This window comes from Crocuta crocuta, unplaced genomic scaffold (assembly GCF_008692635.1).
Source record: "Crocuta crocuta isolate KB4526 unplaced genomic scaffold, BGI_CrCroc_1.0 scaffold7, whole genome shotgun sequence".
NCBI classification, from domain to species: Eukaryota; Metazoa; Chordata; class Mammalia; order Carnivora; family Hyaenidae; genus Crocuta; species Crocuta crocuta.
The window spans coordinates 6,360,281-6,382,020 of record NW_027531904.1 but is presented as its reverse complement, the minus strand read 5'-3'; the positions used below and the strand labels follow the sequence as shown (position 1 = coordinate 6,382,020).

At 54.4% G+C, this 21,740-nt stretch overlaps 2 protein-coding genes across 2 annotated transcripts in view; one reads left to right on the top strand and one right to left on the bottom strand.

Moving 5' to 3' along the window:
* The window catches only part of ANPEP (alanyl aminopeptidase, membrane), a gene marked incomplete in the record, with an annotated part of 16,608 nt that extends 9,183 nt beyond the window's left edge, over window positions 1–7,425 (top strand). Inside the window, 6 exon segments of the mRNA XM_077774352.1 lie at window positions 1,721–1,812; window positions 2,291–2,401; window positions 2,531–2,698; window positions 3,397–3,537; window positions 3,960–4,041; window positions 6,812–7,425. Coding sequence (XP_077630478.1) covers window positions 1,721–1,812; window positions 2,291–2,401; window positions 2,531–2,698; window positions 3,397–3,537; window positions 3,960–4,041; window positions 6,812–6,964 — 747 coding nt within the window.
* A 4,967-nt stretch (window positions 7,426–12,392) lies between these two features.
* MESP2 (mesoderm posterior bHLH transcription factor 2) lies at window positions 12,393–14,284 on the bottom strand. Its single transcript, XM_077774315.1, has 2 exons — window positions 13,877–14,284; window positions 12,393–13,074 (listed from the first exon to the last, which is right to left on the bottom strand). The coding sequence occupies exons 1-2, from the start codon at window positions 14,282–14,284 to the stop codon at window positions 12,805–12,807; spliced, it is 678 nt and encodes a 225-aa protein (XP_077630441.1). The 3' UTR covers window positions 12,393–12,804.
* Between the last annotated feature and the right edge of the window lie 7,456 nt (window positions 14,285–21,740).

Genomic DNA, 21,740 nt, shown 5'->3' with positions numbered 1-21,740 from the left:
ACAACCAAACCAAACCAAAAACAAAAAAAAAAAAAAAAAACATAAAAAATATCCAGTAGTTGGGGATCGGTTAGGTAAGCTACAATATCCATTTGATGGCATCTCACGAAGCCGTTAGATAAAAACTTGAAGAGATCATTTTTTAAATAAAAAGTTTTGTCATTAACTTCCTATGAGGTTGAAAGAGGTTTGATGGCAGGCGAGATTTTAACTCTTTGCCCTGCCTACCTGAGATTTACTCTATCCTAATAGAGTCACAATATTTGATCAACTCAGTATTCAGCATGTACTGTATTGTGGTTCTTGAAAAAATTTTTTGATGTTTATTTTTGAGAGAAAGAGACAGACCGAGAGTGGGAGAGGGGCAGAGAGAGAGGGAGACACAGAATTCGAAGAGGCTCCAGGCTCTGAGCTGTCAGCACAGAGCCCAACATGGGGCTCGAACTCACGAACTGCAAGATCATAACTTGAGCTGAAGTCAGCCGCTTAACTAACTGAGCCACCTAGGCACCCCTGAGCACATGACTCTTGATCTCAGGGCCGTGAGTTCAAGAACCACGTTAAGTAGAGATTACTTTTAAAAAAAAATGTGTGTCCATGAGTGTGTTCCCCTGAGACCAGGGAATCATCCTCTATCTAATGAGGCTGGTGATGCTCACTTTCTATGATGCTCACGGGGGAGAAAGAAACTGACTGGAGGTACCTGCAATCAGGATATGAACTTTCATCTCTGGCCCTCTCTGCAGTCGGCCAACCCTTCTGCTGTGTCTGGGGTCCCAGATTCTGAGCCCCACTGATTCAGCCTCACCTGTGGGGGGGCGGGGCGGGGAGGGGTGTTGCCCTGCTTCAAGGAGGGACTTGGCCCCCTTCACCCTGTGTCCAGCCCCTGCCTCACCCCTGTCCCCTGCAGACCCTGATTCTGAGCCACATCTGGGCAAGCCTTGCTCCGGGCTCCATCTCCCTGCGCCCTCCCACCCCCACCCCGGGGCAGGCCCTTTGATAGCTCTGTCACTCTGCCTGGTCCCTCTCTCCTTCTGCTTTGTAGCTCCCTGACTGCGTGGGTCTCTCATGCTCTCTTATCTCCCTTTCTATTCTCTTTGCTCTTGGAGGTGTATTCCTTTGATGTTCGGACATGGATTCTGGTTGGGGCCCGTGACAGTTCTACCATGTGGAACCCANGTGAGATCATGACCTGAGTTGAAGTCAGACGCTTAACCGACTGAGCCTCCCAAGCGCCCCAACAAAGGGTTTTAATAACATGAGGCAGAGCTTACGTAACAGGGTCAGGGGCAAGGGCAGCAGACAGAATGACGGATATGCTGGGTAGAAAAGGAAAAAGAAGGGGTAAACTCAGCAATTTGAAAATCACGGTTTGGGAAAGCTCCTGGGCAGTTTTTATTTTCTGCATATGCTGCTCTGTGTTTTCCACACTCCTCACAACAGACGCTGGAAACTCACCGTCGGGGTGGGGGCGGGGGGACCCAACACTATTAAAAACTGATGACACCGAGACCTGATGTGTTGGAGCTGACGGAGGCTGTCAGGCGGGAGCGCCTCAGACCAGTGATCTTGCCTCGGCGGGGCCCCGAGCCTCCGGCCTTCCCGCCTCCATAGCCATTAGCCCTTGGTGCACCCGGACCGCCCTCAGAGGCTGCGTGGACCCCAGAAAGGCCGGGCAGCAGTCTTGCCTTCAAAGCTCTTCGTGTTTTCCTTTCCCCAGAGCTACCTGAAGAAGCAGGTCACGCCTCTCTTCGACCATTTCGAAGTACTCACCCGAAACTGGACGAGTCACCCGCAGACCCTCATGGAACAGTGAGTGTGCCTGTTGAGAAGCCCGGAGCCTCGCTCCTCTGCTCATTTCTGGAGGCCCAGGCACCCCCCAGCTGGGGGTCCAGAGCAGGGCCCTGCAGCGTCCTCGGGAGGCCGTCTCTTGGCCAGACTGGAGGAGGGGGCCCGCCCTGAGGCTCTGTGTGGCCCGGGGGACCGCCTGATCTCTTTGTACACAGGACCCACCTGAATCTCTGAGGTCCCCTCGGGGGCTTGGTCATTCAGATTCTCGGTGTCCGGGTCGGGGCTCGAGCCTGTGCTGGCCTCTCTAGGTCCCCGGGCTGCCCAAGGCACAAAGCAATTTGGGGGACCCAGTGAGCAAGGGGGTCTGCAGCCTCAGACAGAGCCCAGCCCTGCCCTACTTCCCGGAGCTGTGGGTCAGCAGGGGGTGGGAGGGTGTCCTTGCCCGAGTCTGGCCCACGTGACCCACGGGCGTGCTGACCAAGTGTCATCCCCGGGGCAGGTACAACGAGATTAACGCCGTCAGCACCGCCTGCTCCTACGGGGTTGCCAAGTGTAAGAAGCTGGTCTCAACGCTCTTCGCCGAGTGGAAGAAGAACCCCCAAAATAACCCGTGAGTGTATCCCCTGCTCATCCCCGAACCTTCATCAGTCCCCGAAGCCCACAGCCGTGTCCGCATCGCACCCGCGTCCCCCCACTCCCCTGCCGCGGCCCCAGCCCTGACACCCCCACCCCTCGCCAGGATCCACCCCAACCTGCGGTCCACCGTGTACTGCAACGCCATCGCCCAGGGCGGCGAGGAGGAGTGGAACTTCGTGTGGGAGCAGTTCCAGAAGGCCGAGCTGGTGAACGAGGCTGACAAACTCCGCGGAGCCCTGGCCTGCAGCAATCAGGTCTGGATCCTGAACAGGTGAGGACCAGGGGACCCATCGGGGGCTGTGTAAGTGTGTAAGTTCCCCTCCCCCATGGGGCCCGGCACCCCCCCCCCCGCCCCGTGCAGGAGGGCAGGAACCAGCCAGGCCTCCGTACCCCCATTCACGGCATCCTCACAAACCTGTGCGGTGGGGCGGCAGCTTCCCCATTTTGCAGATGAGGGCACTGAGGCTCAGAGAAGCGAAAACAACTTGCCCAAAGTCCAGGGGCTTTAGTAAGTGGTGGAGCCAAGATCTGAACCCAGGTCTGGGCCTACGTCCCACGCTTTTACCGGCAGCTCGGTTTTCCTCTTTATCAAGGGCTCTGGCGCAGCTGGACCTGAATCCTTTTGAATGTCCAGCTGGGCACGCCCCAAGCCCTTGGGATGAGGGCTGCTGGCTCCTACTGGGTACATGCATGCCACCCCTCCCGGACCCCAGTAAAGAAAAGCCTCCCTCAATGTCAAAGACAAAAGTGCCTGCCATACCTGGTATGGGGCTCCTGGCTCTGGTAGGATGGAGGGAGGTAGGATGAAGGGGTCTTCAACCCTCAGTAGGCTGAAGGGATATGGAGAAGATGCCGGAGAGGTGTGGGGGAGGGGAGGGCGGGGTCCTTCGGCTTCCTGGGTTCTCTGTCTCGAATCCTCCGACTGCAGCCCTTGGAAGTGGTCCGGAACTCAGCATCCTTCCCTCACAGGTTCCTGAGTTACACCCTGAACCCCAGCCTCATCCGGAAACAAGATGTCACCTCCACTCTCAGCAGCATTGCCAGCAACGTCGTCGGGCAAACCCTGGCCTGGGACTTTGTCCAGAGCAACTGGAAGAAACTCTTTGAGGAGTGAGTCTGCAGGAGTCTGGGGGCGGCGAGCAGTACCCGCCAAGGCTGAGGAGCCCTGTAGGGGGAGGGGGAGGTCTGTGTGCCTGAGACATCACAGGGCTGGAAGGCGGAGGGCTGTGGGCACCTCCTAGGAGTGCTGGACAGTTATCCCAGCTTGAGGTCAGGCGGGGGGGGGGTGGAGGGGGCAAAAACCGAAAGACAAGGTGGGGTATGGGCTGTCCTTTCTCCCACTTGGAGCAGAGAAAGTCTGTTCCTCTGGAGACCTGGGAGCGAGGACACAGATCCAACCTGTGCTGGTGTCCCTAGGGGTATCACCGTGGGCGTGTCACTTAATTTCACCTACAGGATGGGGACAGTCGCAGAGGGGCGTGCACATCAGTTCTCTGCCCCTGACGGTTTCTTCTCTCTCCTCACCCCTGCAGCTACGGTACTGGCTCCTTCTCCTTCTCCAACCTCATCCAGGCAGTGACCCGACGATTCTCCTCTGAGTTCGAGTTGCAGCAGGTAAGTTAGAAGCCCGGGGCCCTGGGGCGGCATCCAGAGGCCCATCTTGAGTCTAAACGGGCCGCCATTCAGCCAGCGCCCCCTGGGTGTGGTCACTCAACCGACTGAGCCACCCAGGTGCCCCTCTACCTGGGGCACCTCTTAAATCCTCTAGGTTGTTTCTTTTAAAATTCATTTTGCAGCGATATGTATGTTTGAATCAGAAGCTAAAGGCAACTCATTGTGTTAGGTTGATTTATCTTTTTTTAACTGAGATATAATTAATGTACTATCAAACTCACCACGTCAAATGGCTTTCAGTATATTTACAAGCTTGTACAACCATCACCACCTTCTGTTTCCAGAACATTCTCATTATCCCCAAAAAGAAACTGTGGCGGTCACTCCCCAATCCTCTGTCCTCAGCCCCTGGCAATCACTAATCTGCTTTCTGTCTCTACGGATACGCATATTCTGGACATTTCATAAAATGGAATCACATAATATGAGACCTTTTGTGGAAGTTTCATCCATGTTGTAGCAGATCACTCCTTTTTATGGCTGAATAATATTCCGTTGTATGGATATAACACGTTTGTTTATTCATGATCAGTCTGTAGACGTTGGATTGTTTCCACTTTTTGACCATTATGAATAACACTGTTATGAAAGTTCAAGTACAAAGTTTTGAGCAAACGAATATGTTCATATCTCTTGGGTGTACACCTAGGAGGGGAACTGATGGATCGTTTGGTAACTTTATGTTTAACTTTTTGAGAAATTGCCAAAATGTTTTCCAAAGTAACCAACATACTTTCCAATGTCAGTATAGGGGGGTTCTGTTGTCTTATGTCTTTGGACACTTGTTACGTTTCTTTCCTCCCTCCCTTCCTTCTTTCCTTCCTTCCTTCCTTCCTTATAGCCATTCTGTGGGTGCGAGGTACTATGAATTGCATTTCTCTAGCGAGTGATGACGTTGTGCACCTTTTCATGTGCTTATTGGCCATTCATATATCTTCTTTGGAGAAATGTCTGTTCATATCCTTTGCCCATTTTTTAATTGGGATACTTGTCTCTTTATTTTTGAGTTGTAAGGGTTCTTTATGTATTCTGGATACTAGACCCTTATTAGAAATCTGATCTGCAAATGTTTTTGTCCATTCTGTGGATTGCCTTTTTACTTTCTCAATCATGTCATCCCAAACATTAGATTTTTTTTATTTTGATGAACTCCAGGTTTCTTTCTTTCTTTCTTTCTTTCTTTTTTTTTTTTTGAACTCAGGCTTTCTAATTTTTCTTTTATGGCTTGTGTTTAGGCATATCTGAGAAACAATTGCTTAATCCAAGGTCATGAAGATTTATAGAGGCTTTTTACTAAGAGTCTTACTATTTTAGCTCTTACATTTAGGACTTTGATCAATTTTGGCTTAATTTTTGTATATGATGTGAGGTAGGGTCCAACTTCATTCCTTTGCATGTGGCTATTCGATTGTCTCACTAGTATCTGTTGAGCAGACTATTCTTTCCCCCACTGAATGGCCTTGGCACCCTCGTTGAAAATCAATTGACTGTAAATGCCAGGGTTTATTTCTGGACTCTTAATTGTATTCCATTGATCTGTCTGTCTCTCCTTCAGCCAGTACCACACTGTCTCCATGACTGTAGCTTTGTAGTGAATTTAGGAACATCAGCCCACTAGCTTTGTCCAAGGTTGTTTGGCTATTCCGAGTCCCTTGCATTTCTTCATGAATTTTAGGATCAGCTTGTCCATTTCTGCAAAAAAAAAGTAGCTGGAATTTTGATATGGATTGTGTTGAATCCGTAGATCAATTTGGGAACCATTGCCATGTTAATAATATTAAATCTTCCAATCCGTTAACACAGATTTGGGTCGATTTGGATATTTTTTCCCTTTTATTTAGGTCTTCTTAATTTCTTTCACCAGCACTTTGTAGCGGCCAGCATTCCCAGTGCTGCATTTCTTTTGTCAAATTTATTCCTCAGTGTTTTATTCTTCTTAATGCTGTTGGAAATGGAACTGCTTTCTTAATTCCATTCTCATATTTTTCATTACTAGTGTATAGAAATGCAGTGTGATCCTGTATATTGCCCTCGCATCTTACAACCTTGCTGCATTTGTTAGTTTTAGTAGTTTTTTTTTTGTTTTTTTTTTGGTAGATTCCTTAGGGTTTTCTGTATACAAAATCATGTCATCTGCTTATAGAGATAGTTTTACTTCTTCTTTTCTGGGTCCCTTTTATTTCATTTTCTTGTCTAATTGCCTTGGCTACAACCTCTGACACTAATACATCTTTTAATTTGTGACATCTTTTTCAATTTATTTTTTCATTTTTTTATCTTGTTATTAGTATTTTTAATGTTTATTCCTTTTTGAGAGAGAGAGAGACAGAGCATGAGCAGGGGAGAGGCAGAGAGAGAGGGAGACAGACTCTGAAGCAGACCCCGGGCTCTGAGCCGTCAGCACAGAGCCTGACTCAGGGCTCCAGCTCACAAACCCTGAGATCGTGACTGGAGCCGAAGTCGAAGTCGGAAGCTTAACCGACTGAGCCACCCAGGCACCCGAGGCTTTGTTTTTAATCTCTGCCCTAAAGGAGGACTTTATCCCAGGGACAGAGAAGGGCCAGTCCTTTCTCTTCCTGCAGAACAGGCTGTGGCCCCTCTATGTGCAAGGGCCTTACTGGGACGGGAAGGTCCGAGGATGGGGCAGCCCTCCCCGCAAGGCTGTGTTAAAGACCCAGCCTGACGCTGAGAATCTTCCCTTTCCTGGCAGCTGGAGCAGTTCAAGAAGAATAACATGAACATAGGCTTCGGCTCAGCCACCCGAGCTCTGGAGCAGGCCCTGGAGAAGACCAAAGCCAACATCAAGTGGGTGAAAGAAAACAAGGAGACGGTGCTCAGATGGTTCACAGAGAACAGCTCATAGTCCTTGGTCCTTGCAGTCACCTGGCCCCCGTGTGAGATGCCTATTCTGTGTCTGTCCCAGGGGCCCTCGGCAGGGCCCCTTTCCTGGAGCCTGAGGCAGTGGTGTCCCTGCCCCAGGGACAAAGTCTCTGGTCCCCGTTTTCTCCTCTCCGCCCACGGGGCCACTCCAGTTCCTGATGGCCAGACTGCCCAAGCACTTCTCAGTCCCTGCCCCTCCCACCAACTCCCACCCCAGCCCTGGCCCGAGACGCCTGTCACCCAGGGCCCTGGGGCTGATCTCAGGGAAGCCCAACTCTGGGGCCAGATGAGCAGAAGCCCAAGATGGACGATGGATGGCCTTACGGGACAGCCCTGTGCCCTCTCTCACCTTCCCATAAAGTTCCTGGACCTGAGGAATCAACAGGGCAAAGATCTATATATTTTTTTCTAAGAGAAAATGTAAATAAAGGATTTCTAGATCAATGCCTAGACCCATTACTGCACTAGAGCAGGAGTGGGTTTGCACAACAGCCAGGAAGACTGGGAGGGAGGGGCCCTGGGGGGCAGGGCACCCCCAGGGAGCGCATAGCACGTGTGCGTCCTGTGGGGTCAGCCTGCAGCGTTCATCTCCTCTGAATCCCCGTGGCAGGCCCCGGACGCCGGGTGCCGGGGAGCCACGAGAAGGCGGAGGCTAGTGGCTAATGCAGCGGTTCTCATGATGGAGTGGGGAGAGCGAGGCCTTGGGGCCAGGCTGAGCGGGTCCTGACAGCGGAGGGAATCTTTTTCAGAAAGCAGAAGTTTCCATAGTTTCAGACGCTGCGGTCTGCACCTGCCCCAACGCAAGGGAAGGGAGCAGGGTGCTGAGTGGGCTTCTCTTCTTGTGCTCCAGCCAGTGCCCTGGGGACACCTGGCACGGTGAGAAAAAGGGGCTTGCGGTGAGGACAGCAAGCGCTGGGACCCAGGCCTGGTCTGACCACCCACTGGCCGTAAGCACGTCCCGCCTCCTCTCCAGGAGTCAGGTGGAAGGTGATACCAGTGTGTAAGGTGGTGGTTTTTAAAAGCAGCGCGCAGAAGAGGCAGGCGCCCCCCAGATCAACTGGGGCAGCCGGTGGTCAGAACCTAGGTTTGGGACCCACATGGCTCCACGGCCCACACCGGCCTTGCTGGGAGTTTCTTAGCAAATGGAGCCAGGTTTTGGGAAGCTCACCGCAGCCTCAGCCCCACGGGACCCAGCTGAGCACCACAGTCTCGTGGAGACAAAGAGGAAGGAAACAGACCACAGGGCTCTCTGGGGGTTTCCTCCAAGGGAGACACTGGGGCTGGGGTCTCGGACGCCAGGGGGCCCGGTTTCAGGTCACAGCTTGGCCCAGCGACCCAAAACCTTGGCTTCAGTTTCCACACCTGCACCTTAAAGGCAATGGATCACAGGGGCGGGGTTTGGATCTAAGGAGATACGCGGGTGTGGGGAGGTGGCGCACTGCCTGGCGCAGGAGGAGATGAGGGTGTTGTTATCCTAAGCCCACTGTCTCCTGGCCCGGCCTCCTGCCTCACAGCCTCTCTTCCCCCTTGGGAGCGGTGGGGGTGGGGTCTGGGACTGGAAGGCTCCTCTGCTGGCCACTGAGGTCCCTACATCAAAGGTGGGGCAGCCGAGAGGCCCAGGTTGTGGGGTGGAGTCCCTCCACCAATCAGGAGGCTCCCCTCAGCCCAGCCCCCGTGGGCCAGCCCTTCTTGTCGCCAGTGCCCTGCAGCCCTGGCTGGCACTTAACATTCTGGGGGTCAGAGGGCAGGCCCCCTCAGGAGGTCCCGGTGGGGGAGGGGCCAGTCCCACCGGGGTCCCTGGGAGAGAGCGGGCCTCTGGGGAGGGGAGTCTGCCGGGATCCTAGCCTCTGTGCCTGGCACCGGGCCAAGTGTTTATGCGCATTATCTCATTTGGGCCTCAACAGCCCCAGGAGATAAGGATTGTTTTTGTCTCTATTTTGCAGATAAGGAAACTGAGGCCCAGGGAGGTTAAGTCAGTAGAGCTAGGAGATGCAGGCTCTGAAGCCCGTGCAGCTGTGGCCGAGTCCGTGGCATCCCCACGTTACACGCTCCCTCCGTGGCTGGAGGAAATCGGTTCCTTGGGAACGCGGTGGGGGTGCACAGGGCCGGACACCGACCTGCGGGTCCTTGCACAAGGTCGCGCACAGAGCTCAGGCTGCCCGCCTGCTCCGCACTCTCCACTGGGGCTGGCAGGGAAGGCGGCCCCTGGGGATGGGCAAGAAGCAGTGGAGTGGGGGGGGGGGGNNNNGGGGGGGGGGGGGGTGTCTCCCCCTCCCCCCACCCAGGAGGCTCCTCAAAAGGCATGTTCTCTACAGGCTTTGAAAGAACATCCAGTCTCTTGACTCCAACCGCAGTCAAGGGCAGCATGCCCAGGATGGAGCAATGGATGGAGGCGAAGGGCTACTCCCCATGGGAGGCAGGCCTGGGCCTTCGCTCGTTTGCAGAGGCTGAGGGCATGGGTAGGAGGTTTGCCGAGGCCCCCAGGCCCTGCCCGCTCCCTCCCTCCCTCGGGGCAGCATCTCAGATACCTCCCAGGCAACTCCAGCTGGTGGCCTCTTGCCTGTCCCTTTGCATCTCCTGGAGGAGTGTCTCTTGAGGGGAGCTCCGGCTGCAGCTGGAGAAAGCCAGTGCTCTCTCGGGCTCCGCTCCAGCCCTTGCAGGGCTTTGGAGCTGGAGGAGCGTGGCCATCAGGGACCGGACCAGGGCACACCTCTCCGTCCCCCTAAGGACTTAACCCCAGATCTTTGGGAGCCAAAGGGAGGAGGACAGCTCTGTAGCTCTGCCTGTGGCGCAGATGCTGTGAGACTGTGTAACCAAGACCTTGGGTCTCCTAGGCAAGGAGAGAGCACTGGATAGGGAGTCAGGGGCCTGACATCCCTACCTCGCTGGGATGCTAGGGAAAGTCGCTCCCCTACCCGGGCTAGTTTCCCCAGTAATAAAATGAAATGGTGAAGAATATCCATTGAACCCAAACCTGGTTGAGCCCCAGAATCCCTGGGAAGGACCTTCTTAAAGCCTCAGGGTCCTAAGCCCCCGCTCAAGGCATTGGATCATGCTCTCAGGGCGGGACCCGAGGACCAGATGCCTCAACACACAGCCAGGTTAGGGAACCGCCGGACTGCATCAACTCTTAGGTCATGCAACAAGTACTATGTGCCAAGCCTAAGAACCCTGAGGGGGAGGGTCCATCATTGTCTCCATTTCACAGCTGAGAAAACTGAGGCTCAGGGAGGGTCCATAGTTTGCCCACAGCCATACAGTGAGTAGGAGCTGATTGGAATGTGCACCGAGGTCAGCAGTGCCCTGTGTCCGTCGCCGAGCCGTATACGATCTCGCGAGAGGTTTTCTCATCCTTCCAGGTGTGGCTGGCAGCCTCCTAAGGACGCGAGGCCCCAGGGCAAGAACCAGAACCCTAGAAGGTTAGGGGAAGGAGCCATCTCAGGGCTCACCTAAACCCGTTCCTCTGTTAGGAGATGGGGAAACTGAGGCACAGGGAGGGAGTGACTTGTCTGATGAGCAGGTGATGGGCCACCGTGCAGGGTCAGATGGGTGGCCCTGCACATGGCTGAGAGCTCGAAAAGTTTGTGCTCTGGTCTTCCGGCCTCCCGTTCTCTTGCCCTGCACTGTTACGGTGGCCTCGCTGCCCGGCTGCCATTTCTGCCAGGCAGCCAAAGGACCAAATGTGCCTCTGACCAACTCATCTCGCTTTCCCTACCTTCAATGCCTCCGCATTAGCCAGGAAAGAGGCCATATGGGGGGTGTCCCCACAACCTGGTCTCTGAGCTCCTTTTCCAATTCTATCCATCACCTTTCTCTGTCAACTCTGGACTCGCTGTTTCTTCTGCCTAGGCCACTCTCCACTCACTCCTCTTGGCAAACTCCTGCACAACCTGCAAAACCCGGCCCCTAACATCCTGCAATTCTCCCCCACCTGGGTCAGCAGCTATGGAATGACGTCACCACAGCTGCCGGCTTCCGAGCCCATGGCAGCTTTTGCTAATGGATCACAGATGGGATCCTTTCCTCAAGATTCTTTACTCAAGGCAGCATACATCAACGCAGCAGCATTAACCGATCAGGTAACTCAAGGAAGAAACTGTCATCAGCCCCATCTCCTATCAGGCTGTCACATTCTCTCCGGTCCGTAAGCACCTTATATAAACTCCTATCCTTGACCCGGGCTTTGACCACTTACTTGCCTGTAATTTGCCTTGTTAGTTGGGGACTGTTTTCTCTCTGGCATCTAACATTGGGTATTACAGGCTGAATGGTGTTCTAACATGAAGTTCTAGCCCTCAGGACCTCAGAACGTGAGTGCATTCAGAGATAGCGCCTATAAAGAGGTAATTAAGGTAAAATAGGGTCACATGGGTGGCTCTAATTCAGTCTGACTGGTGTCTTTACACGAACAGATCAACAGGCACACAGACCGCAGGGTACTTATGTGAGGACACAGTGAGAAAGTGGCCACCTGAAAGAGAGAGGCTTCAGAAGAAACCAAACCTGCTGACACTGACCTTGGACTTCTAGCCTCCCGGACCATGAGAAAACATTCTTCTGTTGTTTAATTCTTCTGATTGGTGATCGTTTATGGCAGCCCTAGATAAACCGGGCCTTGCTGGTGGGAGCTAACCACCATGCATCCTTTTTTTTTTTAAATCTTTTTAAATTTATTTTTGAGAGAGAGAGAACGTGAGCAGGGGAGGGTCAGAGAGAGAGGGAGACACAGATTCCAAAGACAGGCTCCAGGCTCTGAGCTGTCAGCACAGAGCCCGACGCGGGGCTCGAACCCATGAACCGGGAGATCATGACCTCAGCTGAAGTCAGACGCTTAACCAACTGAGCCACCCAGGCGCCCCATCTTTTTTAATGTTTATTTCTTTTTGAGAGAGAGACAGAGCACGAGCAGGGGAGAGACAGAGAGAGGGAGACCCAGAATCCGAAGCGGGCTCCAGGCTCCAAGCCATCAGTGCAGAGCCAAAAGCTGGGCTCGAATTCACAAGCCATGAGGTCACGACCTGAGCCGCGGTCGGACACTTAAGGGCCTGAGCCACCCGGTGCCCCACCATGCATCCTTTAAAAACACGTTCATATAACCATGAAGGAGGCTTCCGGGTCGGCGGGAAGGCACCCAGGAGAATGGCAAAGGTGACGGCTCGGCAGTGGGGCTGAGGCAGGCGAGCAAGCTTGAACGCGAACCCGCCTGTGTCACCTTGCACGTTGGGTCAGGTGGAGCCCTTGCGTGGTGGAGACGGTCACACTGGCAGAGGAGGGCACACTCCAACCTCCGGAGGCCCGGACCCGGGGAGGGGACGAACAGCAAGACGGCTCCCTGCAGGATGGGAACATTCTTCCTTTTCCAGAGGCCATAAAAACCCAGGTCGATAGAAGAAAAACAGACCACACCAACATTTTTGTTGTTTTTTTAAGAAGTACAAAATCTAAGCGTACAAGTTTCTACCCCTCCACCAGCCCCAGCCCGGCGGAGTCTGTGCTCAAGCAGCCACCACCTCCCTCCAGCTCAGGGGGTGCTCTGCAGAGCACTGGGCATTCTGGGCGGGGAGGGGGGTTGTCTAGGAGTGGAGAGCCCGATCCCAGCCCTGAGTCCAGCCAGGGAGGCCACCCACGGCCTGTTTCAAACACTGCTTCCATGAAAGCCATCACTTGGAAGAGAGATCCTTGGCTTAAGAAAATAAAAAATTAAAAAAATTAAAAAACCCAAAACCAAACCAAAACACCTTGAAGACCACAAAGGTAGCCCATGGGGAGGGCACCCCACACCGGTGGCCTGACTCCTGGCCGACAAGGGGACAGGCCAGGCCGTCAGTAGAAGACGCCCAGGTGCGCCCCCTCCAAATCTTCTTGCCAAAGTTCAGGGCAGTCACTGAGCTGTACGCCTGAGCTCTGGGAAGGGCTTTCATCACCGAACCGGAAGTCAGGGCCTGGTCCCTGGGCTTCTGAGCCGGGGGGCATCTCTACGCCGGGGCTCCAGCAAGCCCACTGGGGCTGAGGCTGGAGTCTCTGGCACGCGGGGCGGGACAGGAGGGGTGGGGTTCTTGGCAACAGACAGGACTCTGGAGACACAGAGAGACCCTGCAAGAGACACAAAAGCAGCTGGTTAGTGGGCCACTGCGCTGAGAGAGCCTGAGACCTTGAACCTGGACGCTCCCTGGAGCGTGGCTGGCAGCTTCTGGACAGCCTGGGTACCATGGATGCAGTGGCTCTGAAGAGACACTGCCCGGGTTCAAATCCCACCTCTGCTACTAACTAGTTATAAGAACTCGACCTCTTTCGTTCTGTTTTCTCATCTGTAAATAAAATGGGGATGATGATGACGGTACCTACTCCACAGAGTTGCTGGAGGGCTGGCAGTAAGTACACGTATACGTCCAGTGTCAAGAATGGTGCTGGGCAAACTGAGCCGGCAGTAATTTTCGTTTATTAATATAGATGCTCTTTTGTGGACCATGATTCATTCATTTGTGGGCCTCAAGAACAAATCGGAAGGTCATGAGTTCCAAGCCCACAGGGCCGGCCAGACTCCCTACCCCCCAATCCTTAATGGAGCACTTGCAGCGACTTTCTTGCCAGTGGCCCCTGCTAGCGTCCATCCTGCCTCCGGAGCAAGTCCCAAGATCCCCTCACCCCCTTCTGTGAGGCTGTGAAGACTTCTAGGCAGAGGTGGTGGTGGCTTTAACGACCCCACCTCTTTCTCCAAGGCTAGGGTCCTCTCCATACTCTCTTCAGCTTCTCTCTACCCCCACCTGGGTTAGAGGAGACAAACCGGGATCTAAAGAGCATGAGATTCTCTGCAGACTAGAGCCAACCCACCCTCCATCCCCAGATGAACTTGGGGACCATCCCGAAGCGGAAGCAGCGGGAACTGGGTGTGTACCTGGTATATTACAGCCAGCTCAGGGGCCGCGGGGGGCGGCGTCCAGGGTGCAGCCTGGTTCCTGGGCTCTGGGGACGTCTGCGCTCCTGAAGAGGCCTGGGGCGGTGTCCAAAGGGCCGCGTCGAGGGCTCTCCCTTGGGACAGCTGCGGGGGCGACTGCGTCCCAGGGTGGTAAGGGGGTGTAACCCAGGGACCCATGTCGGGTACCCTGCTCCCCAGGCGCTCGGGGGCCGCTAGTGCTTCGGGACAGGCCGGCGGNCGGGCGCCGGGGCAGGGGCATGAGCCCGACGAGTCCGAGGAGGAGGAGGCAGGGGACGTGGAGTCCGGGTGGCCGGCCCAGCCCCAACCCTGGGGGAAGGTCCAGTGGTCTTGGCCCAGGAGGCTGTGCAGAGGAGGGGACTGGGCCATGGCCGGGGCGGCTGCGGCGGGGCTCTGGGACGCTGGGCCGGCCACCTCCAGGCCTGAGCTTTTATCCGGACGCAAGGTGAGAGGTGGCCCCCTGCCAGGTTACAGAGAGGTGTCAAAACCCACAGAGCCCAGGGAAGGCCCGGGCAGGGGGGCCTTGGGAAAGCGGGCCCATTTGCGGAGGTGTGGATTCTGACTCCTCCGGGGCTCTAATGGCGGCCCNGCTCGTGGCGCGGTGAGCACCCAGGAGCCCGGCCGTGGTGGGGGTGGGCAGTGCCAGCGTCTGGGGGCGGCCAGGCTGCCTGTCGTGTGAAGAGCGGACCCAGGTGAAGAGCGGCCGCCTCTCTCATCACCAGCCCCGTTGCGTGGAGGGGGCGACTTAGCCCAGTAAGCCCACACCAGCCCGGAGGGATTTGCCCACGGTATGCGGGGTGGGGTGCAAATAGGGAGACATACAGGCGGATCCTTCCTGGGTTGCCCCTCCCCCCCAGAACCTGCACTTGCCAGTTGGGTGAATGACATGAAGAAAAGTCATCTCACTATCCACAGGTAGTTTCTGTCCCCCCCGCCTCCAAAATCGAACAGAGCAGCCTGGAGAAGAGGAATAGGATGTGGTGGGTGAGGAACGTGAAGGAAAGGGGGGCCCCCAGGCAGGCCTGAGTCTATTTGCTGTGTGATTTCGGGCAAGTCACTTAACTCGTCTGAGACTCCAACTTCCTCAATCTCCTAGCAATGAAAACACAGAAGACCCACCACCCGGGATGGCTGCTGGTAGGAAGTAGAACGTCTGTGGAGCCACTTAGTCTAGGCCTGGCAAGTGGGTAAATGTTTGCTGCTAATCATTTTAGAGCAAGGTGCTTCCATTTCAAGATGCCGGAGGCGTTGTCCATTTAATTCTTTTTTTTTTTTTTAGCCACTGGTAAATGTCAGGCACACCAGGGTGAACAGGCTAGTTGTGATCTCTGCACTCATGACATTTCAGTCTTGTGGGAGAGACACGTGAACAGGCCATTCTACATTTAGTAGCTCCACGGCTAACTCCCTGTGTGCCCTTGGGCAGGGCTCTTAACCTTCCGCTCTATGAAACAGGAATAATGTCATTATACTATCTACTGGGAGGGCTGTTGTCTCCTAGGAGAAGCCTTGAGATAGTAAACTCTCACTCCTCAGCAGTGATTGCAGTTTAAAGAAAGCATCAGTGTCCTTTGTGATCTACGGAGAAAGGGCTGAACTCAGAGGCTAAAGGCCAAATGAGGGGCGGGGATTGTAGAGCTCTGGCTGGAGAGGTCTCTGCTGGGCCTTGAACTATGAGTAGGACTTGGGGAAGGAGAGAGGCAGGTAGGGAGCATTCTGGCCTTGGGAACGGCATAAGCAAAGGCCTGGCAGTGAGACTTGCCAGGGTGCTCCTGGAAGGTTCCAGAGCAGTGTGCAAGCGGACTGATGTAGAGCGCTCGAGCGCACCGTGGCTAAGAAGTTGGGGAGCCAAATGGACTTCATAGCAGAAGTCTGATATGAAAAAAAATTCGGTGATTGGTAACTAAAGGTCAAGATGATGAAGTTTCTAAAGTAGATTGGCCTGTACCAGCTTGAAGTAGCAAATGGCCTTGTCCTATTTGCAGCTGTTCCTAAAAGTAAATATTTAGTTACACAAATTACAGAACTAATGCATTCTCTTTGTAAGCAGAGGGAACACTTCAGATACAGTGGGAGTCGCTGTTACCCCCACTAGAAGGAGCAGCTGTTAGGTTGGTGCCTTTCCAGACCTGGCCAGGCATTCACGCTAACGTACATAAACAAGGTGACATTGCCACGGTGGTCTGTAACTCGCTTTCTTTCATTCCACGGCGCGTCTTGAAGCGTTCCATGTCAGGATATGTTTAGCTGACTCATAGACCGTCATAGTTGATTTAAATGGGTGAACATGTAAACATACGAATATGAGAGTGGATGATTTTAACTGGGGGAAAAAATAACATGGCAGGAGGTGTAGATAAACCTTCAGTGATGACATTACATCACTTCCTGCTCAGAATTTATTTTTCTGAAGAGTAGAGAAAATTGGGGCACCTGGGTGGCTCAGTCAGGTAAGCGTCAGGTTTGGCTCAGGTCATGATCTCATGGTTCGTGGGTTCGAGCCCTGCATCGGGCTCTTTGCTGACAGCTCAGAGCCTGGAGCCTGTTTCAGATTCTGTGTCTCCCTCTCTCTGCCCCTTCCCTGCATGTTCTCACATTCTTCTTTCTCTCTCTCTCTCTCAAAAAATAAACATTAAATATTACGGAAAGTAGGCCCGAATTACTACTCTAAGTAACATGGTGAGGAAGTAGTAACTGACATTGAATAACATTAGTCAAGGCAACTGTTTAGTTTATTTCAGCTGCTGTGAAGGAGGAGGGAAAATTTTAATTCATAGCACAGGAAGAAGGTGAATCACTTAGCAGTGGCTTTGAATCCACATAGGCTTTGGAAAGAAGTAGGCAGCATGCAATATTTCATGACTTAAGAGGATTTAAATCAAGTGAAAAAATAATAATAATACTTTTTTCCTCAAGGCAGCGGGGACCTAGAAACCAGCCAGTCCTACACTTTCTAGGTTGAAGTAATGGCAAATCATTTAGAATAAGTCATTATTCGCCCAAGCCTGCACGATACTAAAAAGAGCTGGTCACACTGAACTGTCAAGGAATTGACATACACATGATTGACGGTTTTAAACAAAATTCATTTGGTTTCACGTCTATTTCTTGATCCAGACTCTGAAATTTCAGATTAACGTGCTGTTGATATTGAGCTTTCTGACTCACTCCTTTTTTTTTTTTTAATGTTTCTTATTTATTTCTGAGAGAGACAGCATGAGCAGGGGAGGGTCAGAGAGAAAGGGAGACACAGAATCCGAAACAGACTCTAGGCCCTGAGCTGTCAGCACAGAGCCCAACTTGGGGCTTGAACCCACGAACTGTGAGATCATGACTTGAGCTGAAGTTGGACGCTTACCCTACTGAGCCACCCAGGTGCCCCGTCTGACTCACTCTTCTTAATGTTTGGTACATGTGTGCACCAGTCAGGCCTGTACTGATGCATCTTTAGTGTGTTTTTTTTTTTAAAGTTTTTATTTATTGTTTTTTTTGAGAGAGAGAGAGAGCAGGTAGAAAGAGAGGAAGAGAGAGAGAGAGAATCCCTAGCAGGCCCTGCACCATCAGCACAGAGTCCTATGCAGGGCTTGAACTCACAAACTGTGAGATCATGACCTGAGCTGAAACCAAGAGTCTGATGTTTAGCTGACTGAGCCACCCAGGCGCCCCTTTAGTATGTTTCTAGTTTTTGCCAAATAGCACTGCCGTTTGGCACAGGCAGGTAGATGTGGAGAGGTGGGATGGCCTTGTGATCTCCTGGAAGGTTCAGAGTATCCAGAATCATCCTCCCCCCAACCTCTTAGAGCCAGCCCGGGGGGAGGGGGGGGGGTTTGCTGTGAAAGGATTTGGTGAATAATGGGAAGGCACGGCCAGCACAGAGCCCTGCTTACTCTCCTTTCTTCTCTAGGATGGCCTTGGCCTCCTATCTTGGTTTGAGCTAGCCCCAGAGCCCAGCCTTCAGACTGCCTGGGATGTCAGAGCATAAGTTCTAGAAGGTGGGGCCCTGGCTCTTACCAGGCCCCTCGGCCAGGCTCTGGAAGCACAGGGACACACTGCCAGCCAGCCCTCCTCACCGGGGGTGGGGTGAGGAGCCAAAGTGGATCCCCTCCACTGGGCCCTCCACATTAGCCCAGGAGGCAGTATAGCCTAATACCTAGGAGGCCAGGCTACGGAATCAGACTGACCTAGGTTTAGAGTCTCAGCTTTACCCCTTAGAAGCCGTGAGACCTTGGGCAATTTACTCAGCCTCAGTTTTCTCATCTCTGAAGTGGGGATTCTGATTTCCAGGGTGATTGTTGGAATAAATAAATAACGTCAGAGCGCTTAGCACAGAGCCTACGTTGATAAATCTTGCTCACAGCAAGTTCAGGGGCAACAGAAAAGAAGAAGGCAAAGGACTCGGTCGGGGTGTGGGTAAGGAGGCTGATAGGAGCTTAGCCCTAGAAGAAGGTGATCTTTCCGTTCCTGAGACTCACTCCAGCACCAGGCCTAGTAGCACACCCCACCCTCTCCCCCTCCCCCTCCCCTGTCTCCGGCCCTTCTCCTCCGAGGACTAGCATGGGGTCATCCTCAGCAGGCCCCCCCAGCTCCTGGCCTGTGGCAGGGGTCACCACAGCTGCAGTGCGGCGGGGACTGGAGAGCTCAGCTGCCTGGCCCGGCCCAGCTAAAGCTAGGAAATGGGGCATCTGAACCTGTTTCTCCTGGTGGCTGGGTCCTGGCCTGGGTGCTTGTCCAGCTTGCCTCTGGGACCCCCAGGCACCACCCCTACCCCCACCCCGTGCAGGAAACTGCCCCAGGTGCTTGGTGAACAAGTTGGGCCTGGGCCGTGCCCCACAGTGGGCTTCCAGTTGAGCCGATTCTGTTTCTCTCTTCTCATCCGACTCTCCTATTAAAAGGAGGGACCTCTAAAGCTGCCCGCTCTTAGAGAAGGTGATTAACTCCTGGGCCTCAGCGGGCTACTGGCACCAGGCTCACCCCCTCCTTCCTGTGATAGGAGGGGGTGTGGCTAGATCAGGGAAGCATGGTCAGTAGTGGTTTGCAGACACTTCTTGCACACATGGCATCTGTTACAGCTTCTATTGTTATGTCTTTTTTAAAAATGTTTATTTACTTAGAAGAGAGTCTGGGGGAGGGGCAGAGAGCAAGGGAGAGAGAGAGAATTCCAAGCAGGCTCTGTGCCGTCTGCACAAAACCCAAACCCACTGTGGGGCTTGATCTCATGAACTGTGAGATCATGACCTGAGCTGAGACCCAAGTTAGATGCTTAACCAACTGAGCCACCCAGGTGCACCCTTATATATATTTTTAATAAGAGGACTGTGCATTGTGGGTGGCAATATGCCCTGCTAAAAAACTACATTTCCCAACCTCTCTTGGTCGTGGAATGGCCAATGAGATGTCAGTAGAGATATTGAATGGGGCTTCTAGGAAAGCTCTTTAAAGTAGAGAGGTACACTCCTATGTTTTTACCCCCTTATATTTTCTTCCTGGAAAATGGGATGGCTGGAGCTTCAGCACCCATTTTGTGACCCTGAAGCAATTGCAAGGACAGAAGTCATATACTAAGGATGATGGAGCAGAAAGAAGCCTGGGGCATTGGTGGTAACACAGAAGCACTATACTGGCCAGAACTGTCTATCCCTAAACGTATTTACTGTGAGAGAAATCACCAGCTTGTCTTAAGTTGTTGACATTTGGGTGTGTGTGAACAGCCACACATAATTCCTGTCCACATAATAAAGAAGTACCTAGGGAGTCCTTGTCAGCAAGCAGGGCCACGTGAGCTGGATGACAGTTATGCGGATACATAACAGACTCAGTGTTCCCACAGGTGAGTGGCTGGATGATCACCTGGAAGAGAGTCTGCAGCCATGTGCCACCGGCTCCACCCCCAGCCTCGTCACGGGCAGTGTTACGATCTTGAACGAAGATGTGAATTAGATCTCTAATTTGAGGTACGTTCCAAGTGCAGCAAGTGAACTGGGTAAGAAAGAGATGCTGACGGGCCGGCCCTAATGAGGAGGGCTCCACAGGGCTCCACACGTCCTCCCCTCTCAGTTCGGGGTCAGGGCCATCGTGTAACCAGCAGCACGCGTAAAAAGGGCCTGGTAGTCATTGCCTCTGGGCATCGAGGGCATAAGAAACACGTGTGATCCCGTCCGCATTTGCAAGAAGTAGGCATCTTCAACCAAGAAGGTGACGGCCTCTTATTCCCTATGCAGGATGGGCCCTAGCCAGAGTAAGTGGGCAGCGCAAGGGTCGTGAGGAGGGTTCAAGGCGGGGGGGGGAGGGGTGTTGAACGACTCAGGGATGTTTTGTCCAAAAAGAAAAAAAAAATCTCAGGGATGTGATGGTTGTGTCCAAGTGTGTACAGGGGGAATTGTCCAGGGAGATTGAAGAACTTTGTAAGATCAGAGCTGCTGTCTTATGAGGGAGTGAGCGGCCTGTTAGTAGAGGTGATCAAGAAGAGGCCAGCCGGGTACGCACCAGGTGCATGCAGGGGCTGGAGTGCATGGCCGTTATTGCCTCTGCCGACACTGACGAGCCCCGTGAAACGGGGTTGGGGGTAATCCCTGAGGTACCTTAGGAGCCGGGGCCAGGCATCAGGCAGGAGCTGGGGCGCTGCCTCGGGACTCCGGGCTGTGCAAGGGCCGCCATAGGGGCCCCTTCGGGCCCAGAACGAGGCCTCCCAGGTACCTGGGCGGTCCTAACGCTCTCACCCCTGCTCTCTGTGCCTCGGCTCAGCTGGGCGCCCCCAGGGGCCGGCACTGCAAGGCCACCATGACCCTCGGCCATGCTCCCCGGTGCGGCCCCAGGCGGGCTGATGCTCTGAGGTGGGCCGTGTCTGGGCCAATGATCTTACTCCGCAGGTGAGGAAACCGAGGCCTCCGTCCCATCCTCCCGTCACCTCCCAGGACTTTGCCCCAGGCCACCAGTCAGATGAGGAGGGCAGGGGCCCAGCACTGACCCGAGCTCCCTGGGCTCTGGCCCTGCTGGCGGCCATGAGGGCAGTGCCTGGGGCCCAGCACGGGCCTCACCGTTTGTTCGCCCCCGGCCCCGCTCCTGGGGGGTCTGCACCTGCTCTTCTCCCCGGGCGGGCGGTGCGGGGCCCCCGGGAGCAGGAGCCCCGTGAAGGCCTGGCCTCTGCCCTCTGGGTCTTCTTTCCCTGCCTTCCCCTGGGGTCCCTTCCGGGGGGGCGTGCAGGCTGTGGGACCGTGGGAGGCAGGCGGGGGCGCGGCCGCAGGGTGGTATTCCCATCACCGGCCCTGCAGCGGGCCGCCGGCCTCCCCTTGGCCGCAGGGGCCGCCTTCACACCTCCCCTGGCCTGTTGACACAAGGCCGCCTCCCCCGGGGCAGAAGGTGTCGGCTTGGGAACGAGGGTGTTCAGGGGCCTCCAAAACAGGCCGGCGGGCCTCTCGGCAACCCCAGAAACCCCGTGTGGGGAGGGGGTGGGGCTGCGGGCCTCCCCCCGCCCCCCGGAGGCCCAGGGAAAGGGGGGGCCTGTGTCCCTGGGATGGGGAGAGGGGGGGTGCGGGAGGGTGTGAGCCCTGCGTCCACCTGCCCAGAGAGTCCTCTCTCCTGGCGCCAGGGGCTGGTGCCCGACGTGGCCCTTCCGGGCAGAGTGCCATCAGTGTCACCGGGAGGCCTAGAGACTGAGGCCACCAGGGCAAGGTCACCCCAACCGGACCTCAGAACCACCTGGTCTTCTGAGCGCTAACGCACTGTCCAGTGCCCAGCATGGTGCCCGCAGTGACCTATTCAGGGCTTAAACCTCATGATTTTGTCAGCCTGTGTTCTCCCCTGGCTCACACCCATCACACCATCCACA